Source organism: Myotis nattereri (assembly GCF_964212035.1).
Source record: "Myotis nattereri genome assembly, chromosome: 19".
NCBI lineage: Eukaryota > Metazoa > Chordata > Mammalia > Chiroptera > Vespertilionidae > Myotis > Myotis nattereri.
This window is the reverse complement of record NC_138095.1, coordinates 5,568,834-5,596,341: the sequence shown is the minus strand read 5'-3', so window position 1 is coordinate 5,596,341 and position 27,508 is coordinate 5,568,834. Positions and strand designations below refer to the sequence as shown.

Here is a 27,508-nt window from a genome sequence, read left to right as displayed (position 1 = left end):
AACACAGGCTCTCAAGATACTGCAGGTGCCTCTGGTTCAGCATGACATGGAGCACGTGGGGTGGGTAAGAGCAGTAAGGGCACTACGCGAGAGGTAGGTGCAGCCACACTGTTTAATGGTGAAGTATTTCCATTCACCTTGGTGAAGAGCTGCTTCTCTGGCCCCATCCAGAGCCCATTGTCGGCACTGTCCCGGCCACTTCATCCTTCCCCTGGGGCCCAGGCTGCCCTGTGTCCAGCGCCCATCTGCTGAGTCAGCTCCATGCCTACTAGTTGCTAAGTATTTTGAATATCACTGCTGGGCTCAGAAAGACCTAGATCTAAATCCCAGCTCTTCTTCCATTTACCACCACCTATGTGATCTTGGGCAAGGCTCTTTCTCTCTTTTGAGCCCCAGTTTTCTTGTTTCCAAAAGGGGGGGCGTGTCATAATAATAGCTTCCTCCTTGGACTACTATGAGGAGGGAATACGGTGCGTGTAAAGTGCTTAATCCCTTGCAAGGCAGATAGGAAGAGCTCAATACATGCTAGTTTCTGCTATTAAAATTACTGTTATGAATATTATAAGCAAAGAAAAGCTACGGAGTGTCACTCCTGGGAAGATCCTTAGAGACGCTCAATCCCAAGAATCGACATAGAGATGAAGGGGACATGTACATGCACAAGGAGAGCTGGATGAGCGGCAGTTAGGAGTGGTGGTGTCTGTGGCACAAAGGAGAGCATTGACCTTCGACTGTAGTCATTCCACTTCTCTAGTTTTAAAGACTTTGGGGCATGAAAAGAACACATCTGTAGGCCAGATTGTTCCTGTGGGCTGCCAGTTGACGCCCTCTGACAGGCCAATCCCTTCCTTTCACAGATGGGAAACTGAGGCCTGAGTCAGGAATGAGAGCTGCCAGAGTTCAGCGAGGACAGGAATGCTGGCCCTTCACACCCTCTGCATCTACAGACCCCCTGAAGGAGATCGGGCTGGGAGTCATAGCTTGTTGCTCAGAGTCCTGAATAATAGACCTCGGGAATTCTCCATGAGGTCTAGTTGAGCGGGACATTAAAAAAAAATAGCACCTATCACTTTTCTAAAAACAAAATCCTATGACATTTATTTTACTCTCAAAGAACAGTGACGGGGAAAGGCACCGTGGACCCGTGACCGTTCTGGCTGTATCATCTCAGACAAGTCCCTTCCCTTATGTGGGAGCCTGCTTCCCAGAGCTGCCGCGGAAGCCAGTGGGAAGATGCAGTTATTCTGCGCTTTGGGGCTGTCGGCAGCCTGTGTGGAATCTGGTCCGCCCGCAAGGCCACCCAGTTTCCAGGAGGAACATAATGCAGTAACTGCCGCGGTCACATCGCAACACTGACTATCGATTCGTTCGGCAATTATTTCGGCAACATCCAGTCCAGGAGCGAGGAGCGAGGAACGAGGGAAGCTGCTTCTGCCGGGAGCTGTCCCCAAGCCCCTGCTGCAGACATGCCCGGCTTCAGTTCTGCCTCCAGGCCTGCGGGGGCCACAGGCGTGTGCACGGCCCTGCTTTTCTCCCCTTTTGTGGCCTCTGTTTTGGTCCAAGCCAAAGGTCAGTTGCCTCTGTCTCTGCTTCAAAGCATTCAGGAGAGAATTTGGTATTCCTTTCGATAGAAAAGAAGTAACAGGCAAGACAAAGTAGCCACATTCAGAAGTTGCAGCCTGTCTTTAAACACGCGGGCGCACACACACACACACACACACAGGCCCTAACGATGGAGGAGGGATGCTTTGGGATGCAAAACTGGATTCTCTTAGGCAAGTCCCCTTTCTACCTTTCTGTTTAAATACTACATGAGCTTAGTCAGTAGATGAGATGTCCACAGTGTGTACATGCCTAATGTGTGTTGCTTGTAAGCAAAGGAGCTTGCTACACACCTCTGCATAAAAAGTCTGTTGAGCCCTGATCGGTTTGGCTCAGTGGAGAGAGTGTCGGCCTGCGGACTGAAGGGTCCCGGGTTCGATTCCAGTCAAGGGCATGTATGTACCTTGGTTGCGGGCACATCCCCAGTGGGGGGTGTGCAGGGGGCAGCTGGTCGATGTTTCTCTCTCATCTCTCTCATCGATGTTTCTAACTCTGTATCCCTCTCCCTTCCTCTCTGTAAAAAATCAATAAAATATTTTTTAAAAAAAGTTAGTTGAGCCCTGACCAATGTGGCTCAATGGTTAAAGCATCCGCCCTCAGACCAAAGGGTCACAGGTTTGATTCCTGGTCAAAGGCAGGTACCTGGGTTGCAGGTTCAATTGCACACCCAGGACAGTCAGGGCACATGTGGGAGGCAACCGATTGATGTGTCTCTCTCACATCGATGTTTCTCTCTCTCCCTCCTTCCCTCCTTCCCTTCTCCCATTCCCCTCTCTCTAGTCCAGTGCTGGCAGGCCCCTTTCCAGCCCTGGAAAAGGCAGTCTGGCTATTCCCACAGGAAGATAATACAATGTGTTCTGCGCACTAGTGGTTTGACTACTACTTGAGAATCTCTGTAGCATCTTTGTCTCACCTGTGCTCTTACTTTTTTTTCCTTTTAATGGAATAATTTTGAATGAGAAGTATATTTTTCAGTGGAAGGATAAACCATAAGAAATTTTAAAAGTATATCTGGAGAGGGAAAGAGGGTGGGTGGGACAAGGTGTCTAGATTTGTCTGAATATACCTTTTTGGAAGTTTCAAAAAGGAATATACCTTTTTGAAGTTACGTAATTAAAAAAGAAAGTTATATTTAAAAGCAATCTCTAAAAATCAAAAGGCAAAGTAAGTAAATAAACCTCAATGTGATTTTATTCCAATTGATTTTAAAACACATTAATTTGAATATACACCCAAGTGAGTGGTTAAAAAAAAAAAATCTTAAACTGACTTTAGCAGTCACATTATAGGTAATAGTCTAAGCATGGTCTTCTGAAAAGGATGTGTGTGTATTATGGGATTGAGGAAATGGGCAATTATGTTGGTGTCACTGAACTTGGATTTTTGGCGTGGCATAAAGGAGATACAAGTATAAGATTTATGATTAATGGGGCAAACTTGCAGCCCTTATTTGAGAGGAAATTATCAGTAGAAAGTCATAATATATATCTTTTGTCCTCAAATAAAATTTCCTAGGTCTCTACTCTAAAAAGTCCTAGAAATAGTAACTAACCCAATAGAGGTGAACAACTCTGGCAACCCACTCAAGGGAACCAGTGCTGTTTGGAGGAATGGCCAGTTCCAGGTCTGGGCAGGAAATTTGTGAGTTGAGCTTGGAACATCTTGACATCTCAGAAAAAGAGAATGTCGTCAAAGGCTTCTCTGGTGCCAGAGGGCTCGGGAATCAATTGAATGGGCTGTCGGGCTTCACGGAGACAGTTTCGGCATTGATGAAAATACTAATAGCAATGAACTGCAGTGCGTCGGATATATTTAAATCTGCGTTTATCAGAAGGATAAAAAAAAAAAAACGTACACAGTACTACCTTGTGAGGATGTTAGCACACCATCTCAATATTTTTTAAACCAGTAAATAAAGAGAAAGGGTCATGTTTCTATTCTGCTTTTTCTGTCCTATTCAGACCCTGAGTTCCCCAAATACCAGTAGTTGATGAAGGGGTATTTCTCTGTAGAAGTGTTCCAGCTAATCCATGAAAAATGAATGATAGATTGGAGCTCACCACCACTTTGCGACCTCTGATAAATTCATAAATTAGGCAGAGATCCTCAGTGTCAGCTAGCATCACAAGAAAAGGAAAAGTCATACATTATTAACCTCCTGGTGAAATTTCTTTTGAACTTAAATCTGATTAAACTTTCTACATCTTACCGTCACTTAACAGGAAATCAAGGGCTTAGAGAAACGTATTGTTGATGCCACAGGTATGCAATCAGGAAAACACAGGTTATGGGAAATAGTACTCAACAAACAACCAAGTTTCTAATAAAAAATAAAGAAGAAAGAACCCTGGTCAGTGTTGGTTGGGCATCGCCTGTGCACTGAAACGTTGCCAGTTCAATTCCTGGTTCAGGGCACATGCCTGGGTTGCTGGCTCGATTCCCAGTAGGGGGCATACAGGAGGCAGCTAATTGATGTTTCACTCTCTCTCCCGCTCTAAATAACAATAAAAAATCTTAAAAAAAACACAAGAGAGCAAACATTGGCTATTTGGTGATATTAAGGAATTATTGTTAATTTTATCTAGCATCATAATGACAATGACCCTAAACTTAAAAAGAAAAAAAAGCAGTTTTTATCTTTTAGAGATAATCCTGCAGTATTTACAACTGGACTAATGCATTGTTTGGATTTGCTTCAGAATAACTTGGGAGTGTGGAAAGCGGGTCAGAGCGAGATAAAAAATCAACTGTAGCCCGGCCATGGTGACTCCGTGGGTTTAATATCATCCTGTGCACCAAAAGGTTGCCAGTTCGATTCCTAGTTGGGGGCACATAACTGGGTTTTGGGTTGGGTCCCCCAGTAGGAGCATGTACGGAGGGCAACCAATCAATGTTTCTCTCTCTTCCTTCCTCTCTCTAAGCATGTCCTCAGGTGAGGATTTTTTTAAAAATCAACTATGTATTGTAATGGTTGAAATTGGAATGGGTACACAGGGGCTCATTATACTAATCTCTTTACTTGGTGCTATACATGTTACACACATATAGTACACAAGTGGTGACCAGAACATAGTAACAGTAACATACACTTGATAAGGGAAGCTATTTTTATCTGAGATAACAATGAATGTATTTGTCTTGTAGAATCTTGGAAATTATGCAACTAGGGAAGGAGAATTCCTGGTTTGTCTGTGTTAATCCAGGGGCATTTGAACCCGTGTCTACCTATATTCTAGGAGAGGAATGGATAATAAACAGCAGAGGTGGGATTCAGATTAGACACAAGGTACAGCCTTCACGAAGTGAGGATTGGTAAACCTTGAGTAATGAAATCATCCCCCCCCCCCCAAAAAAAAATGTCTATATGAAAAAATACAGAATCCTGTAGTTTGAATAATTTAGTCTGATCCTTTTTAAAGGCACAAAGAGAGATGAATTGGCTCATTATCATATTTCGTATTATTCTGGTAATTATTTGAATCATTTATTGTTCACTGGACTTTTAGAAATGGGTCCAGACTCAATATCCTGATGTCCCTTAATGCTGATGAACAATGGTTAGCCATATTGTACTGTTTAGGTATCAAAGGGGGCAATCTTATGCAAATAGAGACTTTATTAACATTGCAGGAACTTCGCAGGGGAACTGGCTGGGAAATGTTAATTGATCTTGTGGAGGTAGGGACCCAGCTACCTTTTCCATGCAGGTGACTTAGTTCCCACTCCTAATGTCATGACTAAGGCTGAATTTAAATATCCCAGGCTGCTACAGAGCCAGCTCTCAAAGGCTTTAAAATGAAAACGTCAGGAAATAGGGCCCGAGAGCCAAGGGCAGTGGGGATCTTTGAGAGGCAGGAGGGGATGGGAGAGGTGGAGCCCAGTCTCTAGTATCCTTCACCTCCAAGCTCCCCGGCCCTAAGGAACCCCACCTTCTGGCAGCAGCAACCCTAAGAAGCTAGAAAATGCATCTCTAGTTGTCGACCAGAAGGGGTCACTGCAGAGCGAGCAGCGCTCCCAGGCACTCACATAAACCGACTCCAATATCCAATACACATACGTATATCCAAGGTAGATGCGCTTCTGGACCAGAGCCCGGTGACCTCAGGGTTCTTTTCCTTCTCCTTCCCCATCTTGTTCTGTCTGTGTTCCTCCCCCCTTCCCGCCCCACTTCCCTCCTGTTCCCTTTTAAAAAATTCCTGAAGTTCACATTGCTTTGGGGGTTCCTGGGTCTCCATAGCTATCAGCAAGAGCCGGGGTTGTTAGAGCCGTGGTGGAGACCTGGTGCTAGGCGCTGGGAGGCCTTTAAGAATTGGCGAGTTTTCCTTCCAGGAGTCTGCAGCCTGGGGAGTGAGAATAGCAACTCTGCTGAGATTAAAGGGCTCCAGGGGAGAGATGAGCCAAGGGGTCCTACAATTACCTCTTTTTCTTAATGAAAACCCTGAGGGTGAAAGTAGAGAAATTCTTTTGCCAAAACCCTCTGTGACTAGGGTTTATTTGTGGTTCTGAGCTTCCACTTTCAGGGATTAGCGTTGAACTGGGAAGGGGTAGAAGATCGAGGAAGAGCTCAAAGAGTAACTATCCTCCTCGCCTCCCCCCACCCCGCCCCAATCCTCAGAGTTCCCCCTCAAATCCCTCCCCCCAAAGCTTTCTTCTCCAAAACAGACTCCTCTGTGTTAAGGAAAGTGGCTGAAGCCGAATTCCCAGGAGTGGATGGGATGCGCTGGGGCGGGGCGGGGTGGGTGCTCTTCCCTGTGGACCGCTAGGCAGCGGGACGGTGGACTGGCTGGCTTCGAGGCACAAAAGCGCGCCGCGTGCACAGATGTGATGCTGCGCCCCTCTGCGGGGGGACGGGGGCGGGGGGGCTGCTTGGCAGATGGCGAGAAGCTGTGTTGGTGACGGATTGTCCATCCAATGGCACTTTCTGGGTGGTGGGGATCTCGAGGCCCTCAGGCACAAAGAGGAACACAGGGGACCCCCCTCCCCCATCTCTGGCCTAGGCAGTCCCTCCCAGAAGTGTGTGGGGTGGGAGAGATTGGCTTGAGCGGAGAGATTAAGTTTTTACTCTCCCCTTCCATAGGAGATCCGCTTTGAGACTTGCCAAGGGGCTGGGAAGGGAGGTGGCTGCCTGGATCACACCCAGGAGCGGATGGAGGAAGGCCTGCGATAGTCGGGGAGGAGAGAGGGCTGGAAAGCAGGATCTGCTGCCTGGTTCCCGTCGGGGTGCCGATGGCTTTTCCTGGGGTCAGCTTCGCAAGTCTGCCACCGCGGGGCCCTAGTGACAGGCGCACGCCCCGCCCTTTCTCCTCCCAGGACCTGCGGGCTTTTGTTATGCAGATGGCGGCGGAGGGCTGAGCCGGAGGAGGCGGGAGCTGGTGGGGAGGAGGAGACGAGGGGAGGGAGGAAAGTGCAGCTTGCGCGACCAGCCTCCTCTTCCAACGTCACATTGTGAGAGAGACAAAACCCAGCGCGCCCGAGCTCACACGCGCACGCACACACAGACGACCCGGGCGCCTCTCCTGTCCTGGCGCCGCGAGAAAGCCAGCCTTCCCTCCCGCACTGGGGCACGGGGCTCCGCAGGCTCAGCGCGCAGCCCCAGCCAACCCAGAAGCCGAGAACGCCGGCGACAAGCCTCCTTTCTCCCCTGCCTGCCCGGCTGAGGCGCCCCACCCCCCGCCCTGAACCCCGATCTTTCCCACCCGATCCCTCTAGGTTTCACGTGGACAGAGCCCGGAGCCCGGTGTGCCCCGGTTTGGAATCATCGTTTCAGCACTTCGGACAGCGCCCCGGGAGTGGCCCTTGGGTTGGCGATGGCGAGCGTTCAGCAAGGCGAGAAGCAGCTTTTTGAGAAGTTCTGGCGAGGAACCTTTAAAGCGGTGGCCACCCCGCGTCCTGAGAGCATCATTGTCGCTAGCATTACAGCCCGCAAGCCTCTGCCAAGGTAATAATGACCTCCTTTTTAAGGGGGAGACCCTGATGGGCCCCCATTCTGGCCTGTGCCCTGAAGGGTGGATGCAGACACCAGTGTGGGCCAGTGTGCCGGTCTTTCCGTCACTACTCGCTCTCTCCTGCTGGAACATGGGGACTAATTGCTTGCATGACTGGGAGCTGGTGAGAAGGGACAGGGAGTCTTTAGCAAGGAGCAACACAACTGTCTGCTGACCTGGCAGCTTCTGGTCAAGAGGTTTTGCTTGCCTAGGGTGGGTGGTGTAGGTGGGATACAACGACTGAGAAACTTTTCTTGGTATCCCAGAGCTCAGAGCAGGGGTGGGGAGGAATGGTGGGTTTGAGGTGGCTGGAAATGTTGTACAAAAAGATATGAGGTTTGAACCAGCTGAAGCAGTGTTCAGCGCTAGTGGCACACTTCTATACTCAGCTCCGAAACTAGCGAGCTCTGAAGGTTTTGACACAAGCCCATATGCTTGTCCCTCCAATGCACCCCAAATAGCACCCTGCTCCATGCCTTTCTGGCTGCTGTTGCTGCTGAATTCGGTCGTCGCCAGCATCCAAAACCAGGAACGGAGCTCAAGAGTCAGGGAGGAGCCTCCCAAGATCACAGGGATGGTCTTGGGAGAGTTTTTTATCTGGTCTTTCAAAAAGGACCAGAGTGCTTGGCATGCAGGCATGAGAAGGGATCCTTAGGTGCTGGTGGACACAGTGTGATGAGGGGAAGGTAAGGGAGAAGTGAAAGGGATGCAGAAAGAGGGAGGAGAGGATGTGGGGTGGACGGAGAGAAGGCTGATCAACACGGAAACATTCCAGGGTGGAGAAAACCCAATTCTTTTCATGAATCGCTCAATCTAGAGGAGTTTGAGAATGAAAGGGAAAAGGCTGTGCCCTCTGCCAGGGAAAACCAAGGCAGTATGAAAACTCATCATTCGCTGGTGTTGGCTGAGCGGTTTGCTAGGAGATAAAGGAAGAAGTGGACCAGGGGAGACTGCTTGGAGGATTTATTAATCCTGGCAGGCTACATTAAGGGAGTAGATTGAAAATATGTCTGGGGAAGTGCTTCAGACAGAATGCCCGTCCTGGTACAACCGAATCTGAACTTTCCAGCGGCCGAGGGCTGGAGGACCGGCAGGGAATCGTACCTAAAATCAAACTCGGCCTGGAGAACTTTTCAGGATCTGGAAGGGGCCCGGCTCATCTCGGTCTTTAGAAAAATGGGTGCCCCCCATTGGGAATGGGTGGATGTGGTGAGGGGCCAGCAGGGTGTAGGGGCTGCAAGCAGCAGCAGCCAGTGTCTGAGGATGGGAGGGAGGGGCTGGAGAAGGGGAACAATGACACCCAATGCCATCAAAAGCCGATGTTTCTCTGCTTGGAAGGAGGTTCTTTGTAGAGAGTTTTGATGTCAGCGGTTTATCATCTTGGGTTTCTGCCATTTGTTCCACCTTTGGAGTGAGTTCACCTACTGTTGGCAAATCAGCTGCTGCGTTGGCCAAAAGATAATGCCCTTGTCCAGGGGACCAGAGAGAATGTCACTGGGAACTAGCAGTGTGGCACTTGGTCTAGGGCCGTCCGTAGATTCAGAGGTCCGGGGAAAGGCGAGCAGATTCCTGGTGGTGTTTTAATTCTGCAAAGCTTGCCCAATGCCCTACTGGCTTGGTACCCTCACCCGGTGCCTGTCAGTCTGTTACTGGCATGCTCTTTTCTTGGTCACCTTCTCAATCATAAAAATTGCCCGCGAGGTTTTCCAACTCTCATGCTGTTGTATCTTTGTGTAAATCCCAGTCTCAACCATCTGAGAATGTCACAGTAGCCATGCCTCCCCACACGGGGGTTTTAACCCTGGTGTCTTTTAATGTTCTGGTCTCCACCCCTGAGATGAAGGTCTGAGCCCCAAGCCCCTCACTCATGTCTTGCTGGACGGACCCTCTTCTGTAACAGGTGTGGCCTCCCTTAGAACAGACTCTGCACTGTGGGGAGCGCTGTACCCGCCTCAGTCCCCATGCCTCCCTGCCTGAGGCGCCGCTGGAATTATTTCTATTTCCCAGCTGACAAAGCAGCTCAGCAAGGTAGAGCCACTGGTCCAGGACACTCAGCTGCGTGCAGAACCGAATAGAAATCCAGGTTTGTCTGAAGCCCAGGTCTGAACTGGTAACCACTCTGATGTACTGCCCATGACTCCTGGAGGGGGGTGAGGGGGGTGAGAAGAGTGAACAGGGGGCATTTGTAGTCAAGTTTTCAGGAAAGGCTGAGTTTGAGTAGTTTTTTATCAAGACTGCCTGCAAACCCTAAAACCTGGGTCATCCCCATTCTCACCCCAGCCAGCCACACCCTGTGTGGTCAACGTCCGCCCCCTTTTTAATGTTCTGTGCTTACTTGAGGGTGAAAGTGCCGTATTTCTAAAGCAGAGAGGTCTTAGGAAGGAAGGGACAGAGGCACGGGCATAGCCTGGGCTGGGCCCCAGCGGCTTCCTCCAGAGGCAACCTGGGGACGCGGTCTCATCAGAAATGTTGTTTAGTTCCATGAGTCAAGCCCAGTTCACAGTCAACAGATCTGCTCCTGTCACTGTCTGCGGGGAGATGGGGAGGAGGCGGCTGCACCACCAGCCAGTTCTGTGGGTTACACACTTGTTTGTTTATAGATGAGGGCTACCCCCTGAATGAACTTCCCCGGGATATTTTAAGTCTATCTCCGAAGATAATTGAGTACATTCAATTCGCTGATTCCATGGCAGTGTGCATACATCATACAGGCACTGGGAGCAAAGCATCTCCTGCTCCCTCTCCCCCACCCCCATCCCCCCTCTGTGAAGCATCCTTACTCCCCCTTCTCCCTCGCTCCCCTCGGTGAGGCATACTTGATGAGGCAATGGCTTTATAATGTATCAAATTGCAAGCAGATGTCTGACTCAAATGTCAGAACAGTGTAACGGAGTGGGTGGCAGTACATCAGAGTGGTTACCAGTTCAGACCTGGGCTTCAGACAAACCTGGATTTCTGTTCGGTTCTGCACGCAGCTGAGTATCCTGGACCAGTGGCTCTCCCTTGCTGAGCTGTTTTGTCAGCTGGGAAATGAAATAATACCAGTAGCGCCTCAGGCAGGGAGGTCTGAGGATGGAGAAGGTAAAGCACTCCCCACAGTGTGCAGGCAGAGCAGTCGTTTAATAGGCATCGCCTCTAGCACAGTCCGAGCTGCGAAGGCCGAAGGCAAGCAGCTGCTCCTCCCGGGCCTGTGCTCTCCGTGCCCACCCCTTTCCCTTCCCACCACATTAGTGCTGACAGTAACAATGGTGGGATTTCAACTCCTGGCAGGCAACTACATGGAGATGGAATTAACACACAGCAACTGGGAGCGGTCCACAATTCCCCTCCCTTAGGGGAAGGTGAGCTGCTTTCTGATCTGACTCGGTTGAAGAATGATCTGGATTCAACAAGGATTGGCACAGCATCTTTATGGAGTATTCTTTGGGTTTGCATAGAGATGACCAGGTGCTGGCAGTCTAGAGAAGGCTCAACCTCCTTGAAAATCATAATTTTAATCCCTAGTTCCATCGAATCTAGAGCGACTACATAGTCTATGGTTTCTATCAATATTGAAAGGAAGGGGGTTGCTGTGAGTAGCTCTCTCAGGATGGAGATCTAACAGGAACTATCCCAGGCAAACCAGGATGCAGGTTCACCATGGTCAGAACTCCCCCCATCCCAGCTGGGAGAGAGCAGCGTGCATCAATAAGATCCACGGATTCTGCCCGCACCAAAGAGGTGTAGCCATTTCTCCTGGCATCATGAATTATCTTTGTTAATCGCTTAGTCAGGAAAAGTTTGTACCCAAGAAGTTTAGGCTCAAAGTGGAAAGCCTAGTGTTCCTTGAAGCCAGCTCAAACTGTAACAAGTGGACCGATAGTAGTTGAGGACTTAATGAGCATGTAAAAATCATTTGTAATTAGTATATCAATTGTTTGTGGATACACATGAGCCAGTAAAGGGCTAAAAGGGGCTCCCCCTTATAATGGGATAAGCATTCCCTTTAAAGGTTCTTTTGGCAAGCTATTAATTTTCTTCGAAAAGCCTTTCTAGTCAGAATAGTCCAGAAGCAGACTTCAGCCCAGTACCTGTCCAAAGGGTCATAAATTCCAAATTATTGGAGATTTTTCTGCATAAAGGGAAAGATGGCCAAATTGTAAGTCAGGAAAAAAGCGTTTGAACCATTTAATTCAAGACTCCCCTTTGTGCCAAGAGATCAGTTAGCAGGTTTGTATTGACCCTGCTCTGGGGAGCCCAGTAAGGGGCTGTGGGAGGGGGCCTGACAGCCGTGGTTAGGAGCCAGGCACTGAGGGTCATGGCGATGAGCGAAGGCTTTTCTCTGGGAAGAGCCTGTTATCGTTTGGGTCCAACCTCTTTCCTTCTGAAGGTGAAATGTGCCGAGGGGTGTCCGGGGGTCGGCAGGGGATCATGTCCGGCCGTCTGTGTTCATTGGTGGGGTGCTATTGGAGAGACCTGGGCTGTGGTACATGTTGGTGACAGTTGGATGCGTTAATGGAGTGAGTACACGCGGTCCCAATCCAGCAGATCCGCTCTGTCCCAGCACCACTCCCAGTCCTGACACTGGGGATTCTGAGAAGACTTGACTCTCGCTAGTATCAGGGGAAGCTCCCTAGACAGCCGCCTGGCTGCGGGAGGTTAGACATGGCGGCTGGTAGGGGCAGGAGGTGGACCTGTGCCGCCTGGAAGTGCTTTCTGGGCCTGTGGGAGGCTCCATGTCTCCACCCTCCTCCCAGCCACCCAGAGGGGCCAGCCCTCGCAGCCCAACCCCCTTCATGAGGAAGGAAGCCTGAGTCACGTGCCTCCTGCTCCCCAAGCACCCAGGCAGGCTGCAGGGGCACATTCTTCTCCCTGGAAGTGGAAGAATGTGCAGGGGCTTAACAGAGCGGAGTTCTCTAATTGCTTGTTAGGAAGGCTTGCTCTGAAGTCTGAGGGAATGTTTCTGAGGCAGAGAAAGAAAAGTGGTTAAAGGCTTGAGCTCTGAAGTCAGAGCCACCCAGGCGGAAATGCTGCTTTGCTCTTTCCTGGCTTTGGAATCTGCTGGTCACTTCACTGTCCCATGCCTCAGTTTCCCCATCTGTGAAATGCTCAGCGGATGGGGTTGTAGTGAGGTGTGAATGAGATAACTTCTATAGAGAACATGGCCCAGTGCCCGGCACAGACCACGACCCCCGTGAATGGCAGTCTCCTCACTATGACATGAGCCGCCCACTGAGATGCAGGGAGAATGCCGCGCCCCTCACCACCCGGGTGCCTTGGCCTTGCCACCTGTCCACCCCACCGCTCGGGAGTTATGTGAGAATATGATGTTGGCACTCCCCGAAGAGCCCCTGGAGATGTGCAGAGCGGCTGAAAAGAACCTGACAGACCCTGATGGGAAACTAATCAAAGAATGTTTCCGTTCACTGTTCGCAATCGCGTACTGGCTGTTTGACTTTGGCAAACAAGTTCACCTTCTCCATCCACAAAAGGGGCTAATAATGGCAGCCACCTGTGAGAGGTGTTGTCAGGACTGGACGAACTGGTTCTGGAAGGTGCTGCTTGGCCACAGTAAGGCCTCCATCAATGTTAGCTCTTGCTGTTAATAATCAGTCATAGTTTTTATTAGTCCTGCATGCCAGGCCCATCAGGGAGGAAAGGATGAATGAAATGCAGTGTCTCCCTTTACGGGCCTCGGAAAGTTACTCACAAACACGCGTCTATATGACACGAGGCAGGCCGTCTGAAGTACTACAGAAGGTGGACGGGAATAAAGAAAGGGGATGTGGAAGCCAGAGGAGGGGGAAACCCTCTGTGAGGCCGGAGTCCCTTGCTTATAGTCACACAGTTACCCTTAGTTATCTGATCTGTAAAGTGGCAATGATTTGTTTATTTCATCAGTTTTACCTACAAATACAAGGGATGATCAGAAGGAATAAGGCCTTTATCCCCAGTAGAATCTCAAGAAAGATATTTTCCCAGAAGAGCAGTAGGTTGAACTCTGGGGTAGGGGGGAGCATAGTGAATGCGGATGAAGGAGGGCCCGTGGATTACAAAGCTTCCAGCTTCCCTGGCACTGGCTCAAGGACGCAGGGTCTGGTGTCGGCCATTGGGTTTCTGGCTAAAGCGAGATTGCGTCTGCATCAGAGTGAGCCCACACACGTTGCAGACAAACCACGGGGGAGTGAACGCACACCTGGAGGGAGCTGCATGTGGCTAAAAAATAAAGTTGTACCTTCATTCATTCGCCAGTGTTACTGAGCTCCTACTCAGTGCAGCGGCAAACAATGTGAAGTTCCTGCTCTTGCCCAGGGAGACAGATATTAAGTGAAGAAACAAACATGTGATACAAGGCCAGGTGGTAAGGAGGACTCAGAGAAGAATCAAATTGGGAGAAAGCGATGGAGGGAGGGGTGCGGGGGGTGGGGGTGGGGGCTGCTGTTGGATGGAGAGGTCCTGGACCTGGATGAAGGGAGGGAGCAAGCCGGGCGGATAACTGGGGGAAAGTGTGTGTCTGAGACCGAGGATACAGCAAGTGCAAAGGCCCGGGGGTAGAAGCATGCTGGGTGTATTTGAGGAACAGCAAGAAGGTCACTGTGGCTGCAGCAGAGTGAGAGGAAGGCTGGAGAGGACTCCATAGATGTAGGCAGCAAACAGGTGAGGCAGTGCCTGGGAAGCCAGCTGCGGACTTCCCTGTCCAGGCAGGAGGTCCCGTGGGGCTCCTGCCCTCTCAGTCAGGGTCCAGGGTCTGCTCTGCTTCTCTTGGCTCCTCTCTCCCGATTCTATGCAGCCAGCGGTGACTTTGAATAGCAGTGTCAGAAGCTTAGCTGGGCCCTCCATGTGTTATGGACAAGCATGAAATTTACAATCTCTCTGATTGTGATCAATCAGATTAGGAAATTGAAAAAGACACTGTTTAGACTTCCAAATAGCAGTGGCAAATCTTGTTCCCATGACGGTGAGGGTTTGATGTATCTCTCATATTCATGCATGCAAATCTAGACTCTCCCCCTCACCCAGCAGCCCCCTTCACTGCACACCTGCAACACCGTCAAAGCTACCGTCTCCTCTCCCTCTCTCTCCCCCTCCCTCCCTCTCTCCTTCCCTCCCTCTCTCCCTCTCCCCCACCCTCTTTCCTTCTCTCCCTCTTCTCCCCCCACTTATCTCTCTCCCTCTTCTCTCCCCCTCCCCCACCTCCATTTGAGATTTTGCTGAGGGAGCTCCCATATGCCACAGCCTGTGTGCGGACCTCCGTGAAATAAAACACAGAATTAAGATGTCATAGAGACAAAGCCAAACCAAATACAGGAACAGTGCCGAACCCTAAAACAGTCATTAAGTAATTCACGTCTACATGTGTCTGTTCAAAACAAACAGGAAGATCCTCTGGACGCAAATGTTTCTCATCAGGAGATTCCCTAGTTGCCGGATTCCCAGGGCTTACATGCTGCTGACAGCTTCGCTGAGCAGAAACACCGGATCCCTGTTCTCTGGCTTCATTAAAAGTTAAGCTTACGCAAGTGAGCTGGGATTTTACAAGGCAGCCCACTCCTGGGGGAGGAGAGGTGCCATCTGGGCCTGAAGCGTGTGCGTTCATGGAGCGTGCGCGCACTCACTCACGGTGGGAATGTGTGTGCTGAGCTCCTCACACCGTCATGTGCCCAGCCCGGTGCTAAGCACGTTCCACCTGTTGTCTCATTCCGTCCTCACCATAACTCCAGGGACAAGCATTTTTCAGACCGTGTTTTACAGATGAAGAAACTGAGGCATAGAGAGTGGAAGGGACCTGCTCAAGGGCACATGGCTGGTAGGACTCAGGATGGGGAGAAGAGCCCAGAGCGCTTAATGGGTATGTTTACAGTTGAGCGCGCTTTGCAGAGAAGGAGAAACTGAGAGCAGGGAGGGGCGTGTGGCTTGTGCAGGGTCACAGTGTGGAAGTGATGCAAGTGAGATCTGAACCCGCGTCTGCCCGACTGCAACTGGCTACGTTCTTCTCTCCCTGTCGCTGTGGTTTGGCTTGGAAGGTTGTGGGTGTTTTTGCTTCGTGTTGCTCGTTTTGTTTTAGTCCAGTCTAGGCAATCGCCATGGTTATAATCGCATCTCACAACACGCTGCCCTCACCTCCTTGCCCATTCTCCACACTGAGCGAGCCAGAATAATTCAGAGCGAGTCAGATACCCGTCCTCCCAGCTACAGACCTCCATCACTATCCCTTGGTTTGTAGACTACAGAGCCAACTCCCTGCCAAGGCCTAAAGTTTCTTTAGGGGACAGTTCCTGCCCACCCCCCAAGATCATTCCTAAAATACTGCCCCTCACTCCCTCTCCTCTGCTGCACCCTACTCCTTTTAGTTATGCAAACTTTCCATGACCTTCCTGCCTCAGGGCCTTTGCACATGCTGCCAGGAAAGCTTCCCTCTCCCCAGGCCTAATCTGCACCTACTCCACTTTAAGATTTCAGCTCAGGTGCTGTTTTCTGAGGGACTCCTTCCCAGACTGGACACGCCCCACATTGAAGCCTTTCTTAGCGCTGTAGTACCCTTCTTGGTTCTGGACATGTAATATTATATTAATTGGGGATCATTGATTGAAGTGTACTCCCAGCAGACCATAAGCTTCATGAGGAAGGGACTGTGTGTGCATTGGTGTATCTCTCTCACCTGATACATAGCAGAGGACCAAACAGATGTTGGTGGGATGTATGAATTTTAACACTCTCCCTTCATCAAACCACTTTCCTGCCTCATAGTAGAAATTGCCAATATATGAAAACAGCGATGTCATTTCCTTTGAGAACTGTTGGAACTACTGAGGTAGAGACCATATCTATCTCACTCCTTGCTGTATCTCAGCACCTCGGACAGTGACCACAGTTGCGGGTCTTTGAACATTTGTAGAACGAATACTTAATGAAGGCATGCAGGTATAGAAGCACGTGTTACTGATGAGGAAACTCGGAGCCGGACCTAGGCACAGCGTCGTGTAGCATCAGAATTTTAGAGCTAAAGGATTCAGAGATCACCCAGTCTCCTCAGTTTACAAGTGGTGGGTGAGGGATATGTTTTATAATATACATAACGTTTTGGAACAACAGTGTGTGTGTATAATTTATAAGTAAATACATATACAGGATGTCTCAAAAAATGTATACGCATGTTAATAGCTGATAGCTCAATTTTGAAAACGAAATGTATTTTCAGTAAACACCACCTTTATAAGTATTCAAAGTGTGTGTACACATTTTTTGGGACACCCTATATGTGGGGGTTTTAGTCTCAAAATCTCTTACTGAGAGGTGGGAGATCGAAAGATCTTTAGGACCTGCTAGTCAAGTCAGCTCCTCATTTTGTGGGTGGGGAAATGGAGGCCCACAAAGGGGGAGGGACTTGCCCCAGGTCCATGGCCTGAGCCAGCCTGGGTGAGCTCTGTGTTCAGGGAGGTGGTGTTTGCCCACCGTCAAGGTTCATATTTGCACTTCCCCGCTGTGACCAGACACCTCTCTCCCTTGCTCCCCGCCCCCACTGTGAGGTATGGCACCTGCCCCATCGAGACCTCCGGGCAGATGCTGCCCAGAGCCTGGTCTGGGATCCTGAGGAGACGTCCATCTGTGCCCAGCCTGTGCCCAGCAGAGCAGGTGAGCAGCTCTGGCTGCTTCTGGGATCCTATTTCAGAGCTTCCAGCTGATAAGGAGGCTTTTGTTTGGCCAGCCTGGCTTCCACGGCCAGGTGGCAGGTGACAGGGCCCAGCCCACTGTCACAGGGGAGGTGTCTGGGCAGTGGTGCAGGATGGGCTCAGGGCCACCATTTACCGCGGGACATCTGTTTCCAGAAGGAAACCACTCTGTTAAAGGCACCTTCCAATGGTCAGGTTCTTACAAACTGGCATCAGCTCACAGAGGGGACCTTTGAGGAGCTCAAACACAGCTCTTCATGTTGCAGATGGGGAGACTGAGGACAGAGGGCGCACAGGGAGTCCTGTGTACGCCAGTGTGAGCATCAGAGCGGAGCTGGAACATGGACCATTGACACCAGTCCTAACACCCTACCTACACTGCTCAGAGTTCCTCGGGGAAGAAGGCAGAGAAATTAATTTATCCCCATTTTACAAACAGAACTGGTGAGGCTCACATATGCAGAATGACTTGCCTAAAGTCACATCATTGAAATAACCATATATCGTTACCACTGCTGCCGTTGTAGTTAAACAGTTACTGTTGATCTCCTGTGATCCTCACAACAGAAAGTGCCCGTTTGATGTCAATGTTCTCATAATGGCTACTAACCATAGTTCCTGAGGACTGACTACATGCCCATCACTGAGCAAAATGCTTTCTCTGCAACATACCACTAATCACTCATTCGGCCTGTGAGGTGTTAGATACTATGACAGTTTCCACTTTGAGGACGAGAAAAGTAAGGATCAGAGGGGTGAGTAACCTGCCTAAACTCGTGCAGCTGGGTGATGCCAGAGCGGGCCTGGACCCTGTGCGGGTGGGACACCTGCCTTGCGATCTCCCGCACAGGAAGGAACCCCAACTGCCGCAACCCTTTATTTTTAAACTGTGCAGAGGGATCACACCCCCCTTGATCTGTTCACATCTCCCTTCAGCACCGCTTCTACTAAACACAAAGCGTCGTGGTGAGTAGCATTTCCTCTGCTCTCGAGTTGCTCACATTTGAGTAGAGAAGACGTGTCTATAAATAAGTAGCAATTAGCAAGCAGGCCAGGGTTATTATCGTCAAAAGGAGAATTCCTTAGCAGCCGGATCTTCAGAACTAGTGTCAGCCCTCTGGGACTAGATTGGGCTCCTAGGCCTTGGCTGGGCCATCCCGGGATAAGTCCATTACAATCAGATTGAGCCGGGCCATGGGGAAGCCCGGGTCCCCACAAGACGGCCCTAGAGGACAGGACCCGTAAGTGAGCGCACTTGGCCTGGGAGCCCGAGGTTGAAAGGGCTGCTGACTCTCCAGGGGGAGGTGCCTGTGGAAATCACAGGGACACACTGAGGCTGGCTCCCTGGGGCCTGTGGGAGAGGGGGGATTGCTTAGGGGCGAGGCTGGGCTCTTTGGAGTGAGGTTCTGCCCTTGGGGACTGGCTTCAGCTGTTTGGTTCTGGGCTAGGCTCCTCCCTTGGAGACTGGCTTTGGCTCTTAGGGACTAGGCTGGGGTCTCAGGGGCCAGGCTTGGCTCTTTGGAACCAGTGTCAGCCCTTTGGGACTGGATTTGGCTCTTAGGCCTTGGCTGGGCTATTCCAGAAAAAAAGGAAGGGGGTGGGGAAGAGTTAAACTGTGAACAGGTCAGTTGCCCAAGGTCATGTAAGTCAGTAGCAATGCCTTGCAGTTTAGACTTCTGTTCACGAGCTCAGCTCCATGGCAGTGGGTAGATATCACTTCCTTGTATCTTCACCCCAACCCTAGGCAGGAGGTACCATCGTCCCCATTTGGTAGATGGTGGAAGTGAGGTCCAGAGGATTTGAGCAACGCGGCCAAGGTTATCCTCTTGTGAGGGTCAGAGTTAGAATCACAGCCCTGATGCGGTTGCCGCCACAGCCTTCTCTGCCACCCAATACCTTCCCCAGAGGCAAGACAGCATAAGGCGTCCAGGTGAGGCCGCACTGTCCTCCTGCCTGGGGGTGGGGGGTGGGGGGAGGGTGTCCTGGGTACTGATGGTTCCTCAGAAGAAGAATCAGCCAGCAGGAAATGCCTTTCACGCTACAAGTGCTCTTCCAGCAAGAAGATGATCGAGCCTCCCACGAAGAGGAATAACCCTTCATAGGAGAGGAGAGATGCTGGTAGTTAATCACATGTTTCCTTGACCAGAGCTGGACTCAGAGGGCAACGCAGAGGACAGGGGCTGGGTCATTGGTGCCAAGGAAGGGGCTAGGAGGATCGATGGTTGTTAAGCACCAGTGTTTCCCACTTCCTTGCACTAACTTGTAGGGTGAATAAGAGCAGCCTTACATTGTAAGGAAGAACACAGGCCCAGAGAAGTTCTTTTACTTGCCCAAGGTTGCCCAGCATAGCAGAGCTCTGGCTATTGGCCATTGGTTCATACATGTTACCATGGTGACACCCATCATTCCTGCCCACAGGGCACCTTTATGATCTTTTGGAATATCTCCCCCTCTCCCTTCCTCCCTCCCTCCACCCCGTTTACTCCCTCTCTCTCCCTCTCCTCTCCCCAGTCCAAAGGTAATCGTTCTCTACTCTAGAGGAATTTTTCTTCCTGTGTGTTTCTCCAAGACTCTCTGTCACCCATAAATCCCCTTCTCCTAAAAACTTTAACTTTTCCAAAATGCAAACACTAAGAACACTCTCATATTCTTCCTGTTTTCAGTCCTGACACAGGCCTCCCCTGAGGCAGTGAGGGTAGGGCCCAGGATCTGCTTAAATGGTCAGAAGAGAGGAAATACAGGGAGGAAAACCATCACGTGAATCAATATCAAAATATTACCCCATGGCACGTGCACTATCGCTCTTCATCCCCTCAGCCTTTGAGGTGGGTGCTATTGCTGTCTCCAGGTAACAGACAAGGAAGCTGAGGGTCGGGAAGGTTAGGGGGCTCCTCCGAGGTAACACAGCAGGAAGTGGATCTAGGATGCAAGCCCAGGTTCGTAAGGCTCCAGCCGTCAGGGTTTCAGCCCGTGTCCTCCTAACACACGTGAGGGGGGAATCAAAACTGACCGGAAGGATACGTGACTTGTCCAAGGTCGAGCAGCAGGTCAGCAGAATGGGAGCCAGCCTTGCTGCTCAGGAGCATGTCAGTCAGGACCTGCATCGAGTGGACACCACCTGCATGCATCTGGGCCTGTGCCCATGAAGTTCCATCTCCAAGGAAGTTACACTCAGCACCCAGGAATGAAGCTCAGAGAGGAAAGAGAGATTCCTTAGAATGTCCACCAAACTACAGAACGAGGCAACTGAGTGGATAAGGGCAGGAAGGCCAAAAAAAAGAAAAAGCCCCTTAGAGTGCCAACAGCTTCAATTAGTAGCAGTTGCCTGCAGCACTGTGTGGAGATGGCTCCTGGGCCGTATCTGAGATCAGTACAAACAGTGCGTTGGCCAATTAGCGATGTCCATCACTGGTGCCCGCAAGGGTGGTGGCAGAATCGGGGCAACGTCTTTATCTTCCCCAGGACAGGAATGCTAGGCTTTTGGGAGGATTCGATCAAGTCCCAACCATTGAACACTTACTATGCTGTTGGTGCCAGGCTCTTGACATTCATTGTTTCACTTAATGCTCATCGCACCCCTGCATTTTTGTAAATAACAGAACCTCAAAAGGCAAGTCACTTGCCCAAAGCAAAAGAAACTAGTTAGTAGCTAATCAGCACTGGTAACTACTGTTAAATATGTAAACCATTAGGTTGATGGAGAGAAATGTCAATAGAAGAGCAATCCTAATTAGCGTGCGAATGTATGTATTTGGCTGAAGGGCTTTGTCTTGTTTATCTCCATAGGTCTAGCCACTAGCACAGGACCCAGGACACAGCCCATGCCCAGAGCTTCTTTCCTTAGAACTGTGAGCAGGCACGGCGCTAGATCCCCTAGGAGGGGTGTAGTGAGTGAAGAGATTTGGCTCTGCATATGTAATAGGAAAGCAGTCCGGTGCAGTGCTTGGCACAAACTAGGTGCACGATAGGTATTTGTTGAGTCAACCAGTGCTGGAGGACCGGGCTGCTGGGTGGGATTCAGAAGACAAGAGAGACCATCTTGGCACAGGCAGGGCGCGAGGACCAGCCTGCTCACTGCCGATGCCACAGATGCCAAGCTCAGCGGACACGTGTGATGATCTCCTCAGGCAAGTCAGGCAGCTGAAGCGGGGAGGGATGGGGGGGAAGCGGGTGTCCTGCACCGAGGGAGCTATTTTTGGCTTCGTGTTCTGCCAGCAGGATGCTGGGAGGCCGCAGGAGGGGACTGCTGCAGGGGCTCTGGAACTCAGAGCCAGGAGGGGCCCGCTTCCTCCTGCCTGGAGCACCTGAAGGCCATGTGGGGGTAGTGGGGGGGGGGGACAGGGGGGCCAGCCAGGGGGGGTGGCCTCAGGGAGCCCCATATCCTCTTTCCCAGCTGTGTCTAGCCTCTGTTAAGTTTGGGGGGGATTCCTCTTATCTGCAGAGTTGGCATATTGCATTTTTAAAGAATTTCAGATGATGAAATCACTGTGAGGTGGGTAGACTTATTTTTTCTCATTTCACAGATGAAAAAACTAAGACTAATAATAATGACAAGGATAACGATAGCGACCAGGTCAGTTAGATGCTATGCTAAGCATTTCGTATATATTAACTCATTGAAGCCTCACAGTGCCCTGTGACACAGAGAATGTGCTCATCTCTACTTTGCAGATGGGGAAACCGAGGCTCAGAGCGGTCAGACTGTCATCACGTCCAGTCCTATCTGATTCCAGAGCCTACACACTTAACCTCCAAGCTATCCCGCCTCCTTGTCCATCAGCCACTTTAATTTATTAAGTAGTAAGTTGCATTTGTATAGTGTTTTCCATTTTCCAAATGCTTTATGTGTAGGACATCCCAAAAAATGTATACACATACTTTGAATAATGATAAAGGCAGGGTTTATTATAATTCATTTTCAAAATTGAGCTGTCAGCTGTGAAAGTGTGTATACTTTTTTAAAATACATTTTTATTAATAGCGTGTCTACACTTTCTGGGCGCACCCTGTGTATCGTGCCTTTGAGCTGCGCGGTAATACTGCACAGGAGGCGGAACAGGTATTCTTTCTTCTTCACATACGTTGACACGTAACATGTGGTGCCTGGAAGGTCCTTTCTGCTCTGCTCCGTCCCGTACTTTGTTCAGTATGAGTGACATGCGATGCTTTGAACGGTCCCGCAAAGCACCTCCTGCGCTGCACTGTTTCATTCCCCGAGCCTCGGAGTCATCGCCTCCAAAACAGGGGAGATGCCTTTCTCCCAAGGCTACTGTGAGCGTTAGCGACGATGATTTGGAAAAGAACCTCCCACATCCGGCACATAGAAGATGCATCCAGCCCAGCCGGCGTGGCTCGGTGGTTGAGCTTTGACTTAGGAACCAGGAGATCAGGATTCGATTCCCGGTCAGGGCACATGTGCAGGTTGCGGGCTTAATCCCTAGTGTGGGGCGTGCAGGAGGCAGCCGATCAATGATTCTCTCTCATCATTGATGTTTCTATCTCACTCTCCCTCTCTGAAGAAGCATCCAGCTACATCCCTTGGGGTCTGCCTTTTATTAGGAGTGAGCAAATACTTCTGTTGGCTCTCTTTTTTAAATGTTGATTTTAGAGAGGAGGGAGGGAGGGAGGAAGGGAGGGAGGGAGGGAGGGAGGGAGAGAGAGCAATTTTGAGCCTATATCTAATTCTGAAGGCAATGCTCTTAACCATTAGACCACACTGTCTAGGCGAAGTGCCTCTTTCAAAGTGTTCTTGGGAAAAGTAAACATGTGATAGACAAAGTGATTAGCCTGCCGTTAATGCTCATTAAATAGGTCACAAAAATGAAACAAGAAAGAACTCAGTTGTCAGAGTTTCTCTTTGTTTTCTCCTTTGCAAATTGGCATCCCATGTAGTCACTTGTATATTCAGTGACATTTTTTTTTAATTTTTTTAAAATATATTTTATTGATTTTTTACAGAGAGGAAGGGAGAGAGATAGAGAATTAGAAACATCGATGAGAGAGAAACATCGATCAGCTGCCTCCTGCACATCTCCTACTGGGGATATGCCCACAACCCAGGTACATGCCCTTGACCGGAATCGAACCTGGGACCTTTCAGTCCGCAGGCCGACACTCTATCCACTGAGCCAAACTGGTTTTGGCTATTCAGTGACATTTTTACTGAGTGCACTTTATGCCGGAGCTGGTGCTGGACGCTTAGCACATAACAATGAACTAGGTCCAGTCTCTGCTCTCACAGAGCAGAGCTGGGTATGGATGGGATGGATTCATCCTCCCCAGATTCTTGGAGATTCTGAGAAAGGGCACCAGCGTTGTCAGAAAAGTGCGGTCTGAGTGGCTAGTTGTAATGGGAACCAGTTGGTGGGAAGGGTCCGTGTCCCATTCATGGGCCACGCTGAGCCAGTAGGCAGGTATGAGGGACTGTAATATTGTTATTCAAGTCTTTCAAGAAAATTTCCCTTTCCCTTATAGTGACAGAGCCTTACCGCCATACCAGTTAGGGCCACCATAGACACGGTGATATTTCTCACATGCCCTAGACACGATCATTGGTGCAGGGCTAGCATATGGCCCTCAGAGAGCCAATCTCGGCCCTTCTCTGGTATCAGCTGCAAGGGAGGGGTCTCTCGTTGGCTCTGTGGTGAGAAAGGCCAGGCTGGACAGGAGTAGGAATAGTAACCGTAACACCAGCATTTACTGAGTGCTTATCCAATGCCAGGCACTGTGCTGAGCACTGTATGTGAATTATATTGCTTAATCCTCCCGACCACCCAAAGGTGGGCACATTTTCATCACCCTCATGTTGCAGTTGAGACGCCTGGTGCTCAGTGAAGTGACGGCCCTCGTTCAAGGCCATGCTGCAAGCACTCAGTGAAGCAGGCATTGGATCCTGGCCCGTAACCACTCTGCAACACTGCTACCCAGCATCTCTCCATGGCTCTATATCTGGGCCCCAGGGAGGAAGGGAATGTGGGGAAGCCTGTTAGGCCTGGGGCACAGCCTGTGGCCGAGGACCAGGGGTAAGTGGATTGAACCCACCCAACGACAGTGTCACCCAATCAGAGCCTCTGCCGCATGGCTCCGCACCCTCCCAGTCCCCAGCCTGTCCTGAGCCCGGCCCGGGCTTCTGTGGCATCCTTGATTCTTGACTCTCTCAGGGACATGCTGAAAAGATTGAAGTCAGCAATTGCATAAATCGCTGACGATCAAAAATGAGGGCAATTTTATATATTTCTTCGGTTCCTATTTTCCCTACTTGCTTTGCTCCAGGGTTTGGGATTGTTCAGTAGGCAAGCTCGCAGAGGTGATGCGGGGAGGTCGCCAACAAAAAGTGAGCCATCTTCTCTGCAAGGATATTACCTGTGGCTGAGACAGCAGAGCCCAGAGGGAAGCCCTGCGATGGGCAAAAGGCAGGTGAGAGGGACACTGGACGCCCGTCCTCCCAAGCCCCCCCCCCCCCCCCCCCCCGCCCTGCCGCCGGCTTGCTGTAATGGCCTGGCCTCAGCCACTTCCCACAGACGCCCTCCCCTTTCCTGCTTCAGTGGGGCCTTTGAACCTCTCAGCCAAGTGGTCCCAAGTCCTCCCGAGCAAACCATCAGAGAGAGAGTACTGATGGTTTCTCTTCTCTCTAGATGACAAAACTGTTATCCGAGGAAGCGGTCAGAATACGCGGCCAGGAAAGTCTAGGGCATGAAGTGTGATAGTAGTGTTTCAGTCTGTTAATTTGGAATGGTTGTGGGTTTTCTCAGTTTTTAAAATGTGGTCCGGTGTTGTTTATCCTCTCATTGTAAATAAATACTGGGAGAGCAAAAGTAGGCTTACAATTGTGAGTATGAAAGTTTATTTTTGTACTATTTTTATTATTATTTTTAATGCTAACCAAACCTACTTTTGCCCACCCCTTTAGTACCTAATTTTATTTCTGAAATTGTAAATATTTTTTCTTAAAGAGCCCCCACCCCACCCCAGCAGTGTAAGCAGGCTCCAGCCCCCGCACTGGTTATGGCCCTGCTCTAAGATTCGGAGATCGTAAGAGTCTATGTTTTAATGTTCCATGAAGCTAAGGTTTGCCATTGGCTGAGTCCTTTGGGAGCCCTCTCACCTCCCGTGGGACATTAGGACGTTTAATTCCTAGACTTCACAATCCTAAAGCGCCCGCTTTTCACCCAAAACATCTGTAGACCAGGATTGTGACTTCCAGGAGGTTCGGCCAAGCCCTGCCGTTTCTGATGGCAGCTGCTCCGGGTGGGGCGGCAGGCAGCAGGCAGCCCCCGGAGAAGCCCGCTTTTCCTTGGCGTCTGCGTTCTCTGGGGTGTCTCTGGGTTCCATCCTGCAGCTTACAGGTCTGATGGGAGAACTAGGAACGTCAGGGTCAGCAGGGCCTCCAACCTCCTTACGTACAGGCAAGGAGATGGGTCAGTGTGGCAGCGGCTGGTGCAAGCCCACTGAGCAAGTTGCAGCAGCCAGGGCTCAGCCCCGTGAAGAGACCGCTTTCCTCAGCGCTGCTCCAGGAGGGCTCTTGGCTTCCTGCTGAGGAGCAAGTGGGGTGATCGCAAGGCTGAAGGGGAGCCCATCTCAGAGCCTAAAAAATACCCATGTCCCCGTTCCGACCAGCCGCAGCCTCCTCCTCCAGGATCTGTGTTCTTGGTTCCCTTGGTGACGGCCCAGGCTCCCCCTCCGCTATGATTTCACTGTATTTCGGGGGCACCCAATGGGTTTACCCAGAGAGGAGGAGAAACTGCTAGCATTGCAGTCCCCAGGGCTACGGGTCCATGTCTGCAGATGCACAAAGCCCGGCTGGAAAGAAATATAATAAAGGTGTCACAGCAGCCTCTCCTGGTGCAGGCTCCCCAAACCCTAGCTGACCCTGGGGGAGAGGAGGTGGCACTGCCTTCTGGAGAGGACTGATCTGCTCTGTTAAGGCTGACGGGGCTCTGCTTTACCGACGGGGAAACTGAGAGAAACTCAGTCACGAAACTCTTCTGAGATGATAAACGGACGAGCCCCGGGGGACAGTGCAGCGAGGTGGTTCCCAGGACACTGCACAGTGGCGTCACCTGGAGAGCGTTAAACAATACTGATGCCCGCCCCACATCCAGACATTCTGATTTAATTGAAAGAAGGCGATACCCGGGCATCACGATTTTCCAGACATCCTCCTTCGGGATGCTGAGGTGCAGCAGTGATTGGGAGCCACTCGCGTGCTGGTGAAGGGACAGGGAGGTCTCTTTGAATCTTAGCCCCACTGTGTTATACCTGTGCCCGTGCGCAAGTGACTTCATTCGTGTGAGCCTGTCTCTCATCTGTTAATTGGCACTAAGTACCTACCTCACGTCGGTTGAAAGTGGGAATTAAATGAGATGATATACGTTAAGCACTTACAGCAGTGCCTAGCATGTCATAAGTGACCAGTACATGTTGGTGTTATTATTGGTGTTGCTATTTTATGACTAATATCTATCCCAGGGGTGGGCAAACTTTTTGACTCGAGGGCCACAATGGGTTCTTAAACTGGACCAGAGGGCCAGAACAAAAGCATGGATGGAGTGTTTGTGTGAAGTAATATAAATTCAAAGTAAACATCATTACATAAAAGGGTACAGTCTTTTTTTTTTTTAGTTTTATTCATTTCAAATGGGCCGGATCCGGCCCGCGGGCCGTAGTTTGCCCACGGCTGATCTATCCTCATCCCAAGCCCCCAGATTGGGAGATAGAGAATCGAATTGCAAGTCCACTGATGGACCGATTCTCTTTCTTTCGGCTCTTCTGACAGCAAACGGGCTGTGTGACCTTGGGCAAACCTCTTCACCTCTCTGAGTTCAGGGGCCTCCTCTTGCCAGATGGGTCTGACAGCCCCTGGCCTGCAGTGTCCAGAGGCATTGTGAGTGTCAGTAGATAATGGATTTGAATGAGCTTTGGAAATGGGGGGCTGCACCGGAGGAATTTGAGATGTTATGATTATGACGGCCATTTCATTCCCCTCGGGCCCCGGCTGGCCCATCTGCTCTGGGAGCTTTGGTCTCTCTCTGCCTCCTTTGGCCGCAGTCCTGAGCTGCTCAGTGTAACATTTGGGCAGGTTCCAGGGAGGATCCTGTCCCTTTCGCCATCTGCCCCTCCAGTTCACTCTTTTCTCTCCCGTCTTAAGGTCTACTAGGACCAATACGGGACCACAGAGTGTGCGGAGGTGGGGTCCGAGAAGAGATGCTCACCTCACCTTGGATTTCCCTGCAGTGGAAGGGTGGGAGGTCCCTCCAGATAGGTCTCAGCTCC

General features: G+C 50.5%; 1 protein-coding gene across 1 annotated transcript in view; it reads left to right on the top strand.

The window, feature by feature from the left end:
• The window catches only part of SRRM4 (serine/arginine repetitive matrix 4), a 356,297-nt gene that overhangs the window by 225,450 nt on the left and 103,339 nt on the right, over positions 1-27,508 (top strand). The window contains exon 3 of the mRNA XM_081113461.1: positions 7,312-7,540. Coding sequence (XP_080969587.1) covers positions 7,312-7,540 — 229 coding nt within the window. The remainder of the gene's footprint in view (positions 1-7,311; positions 7,541-27,508) is intronic.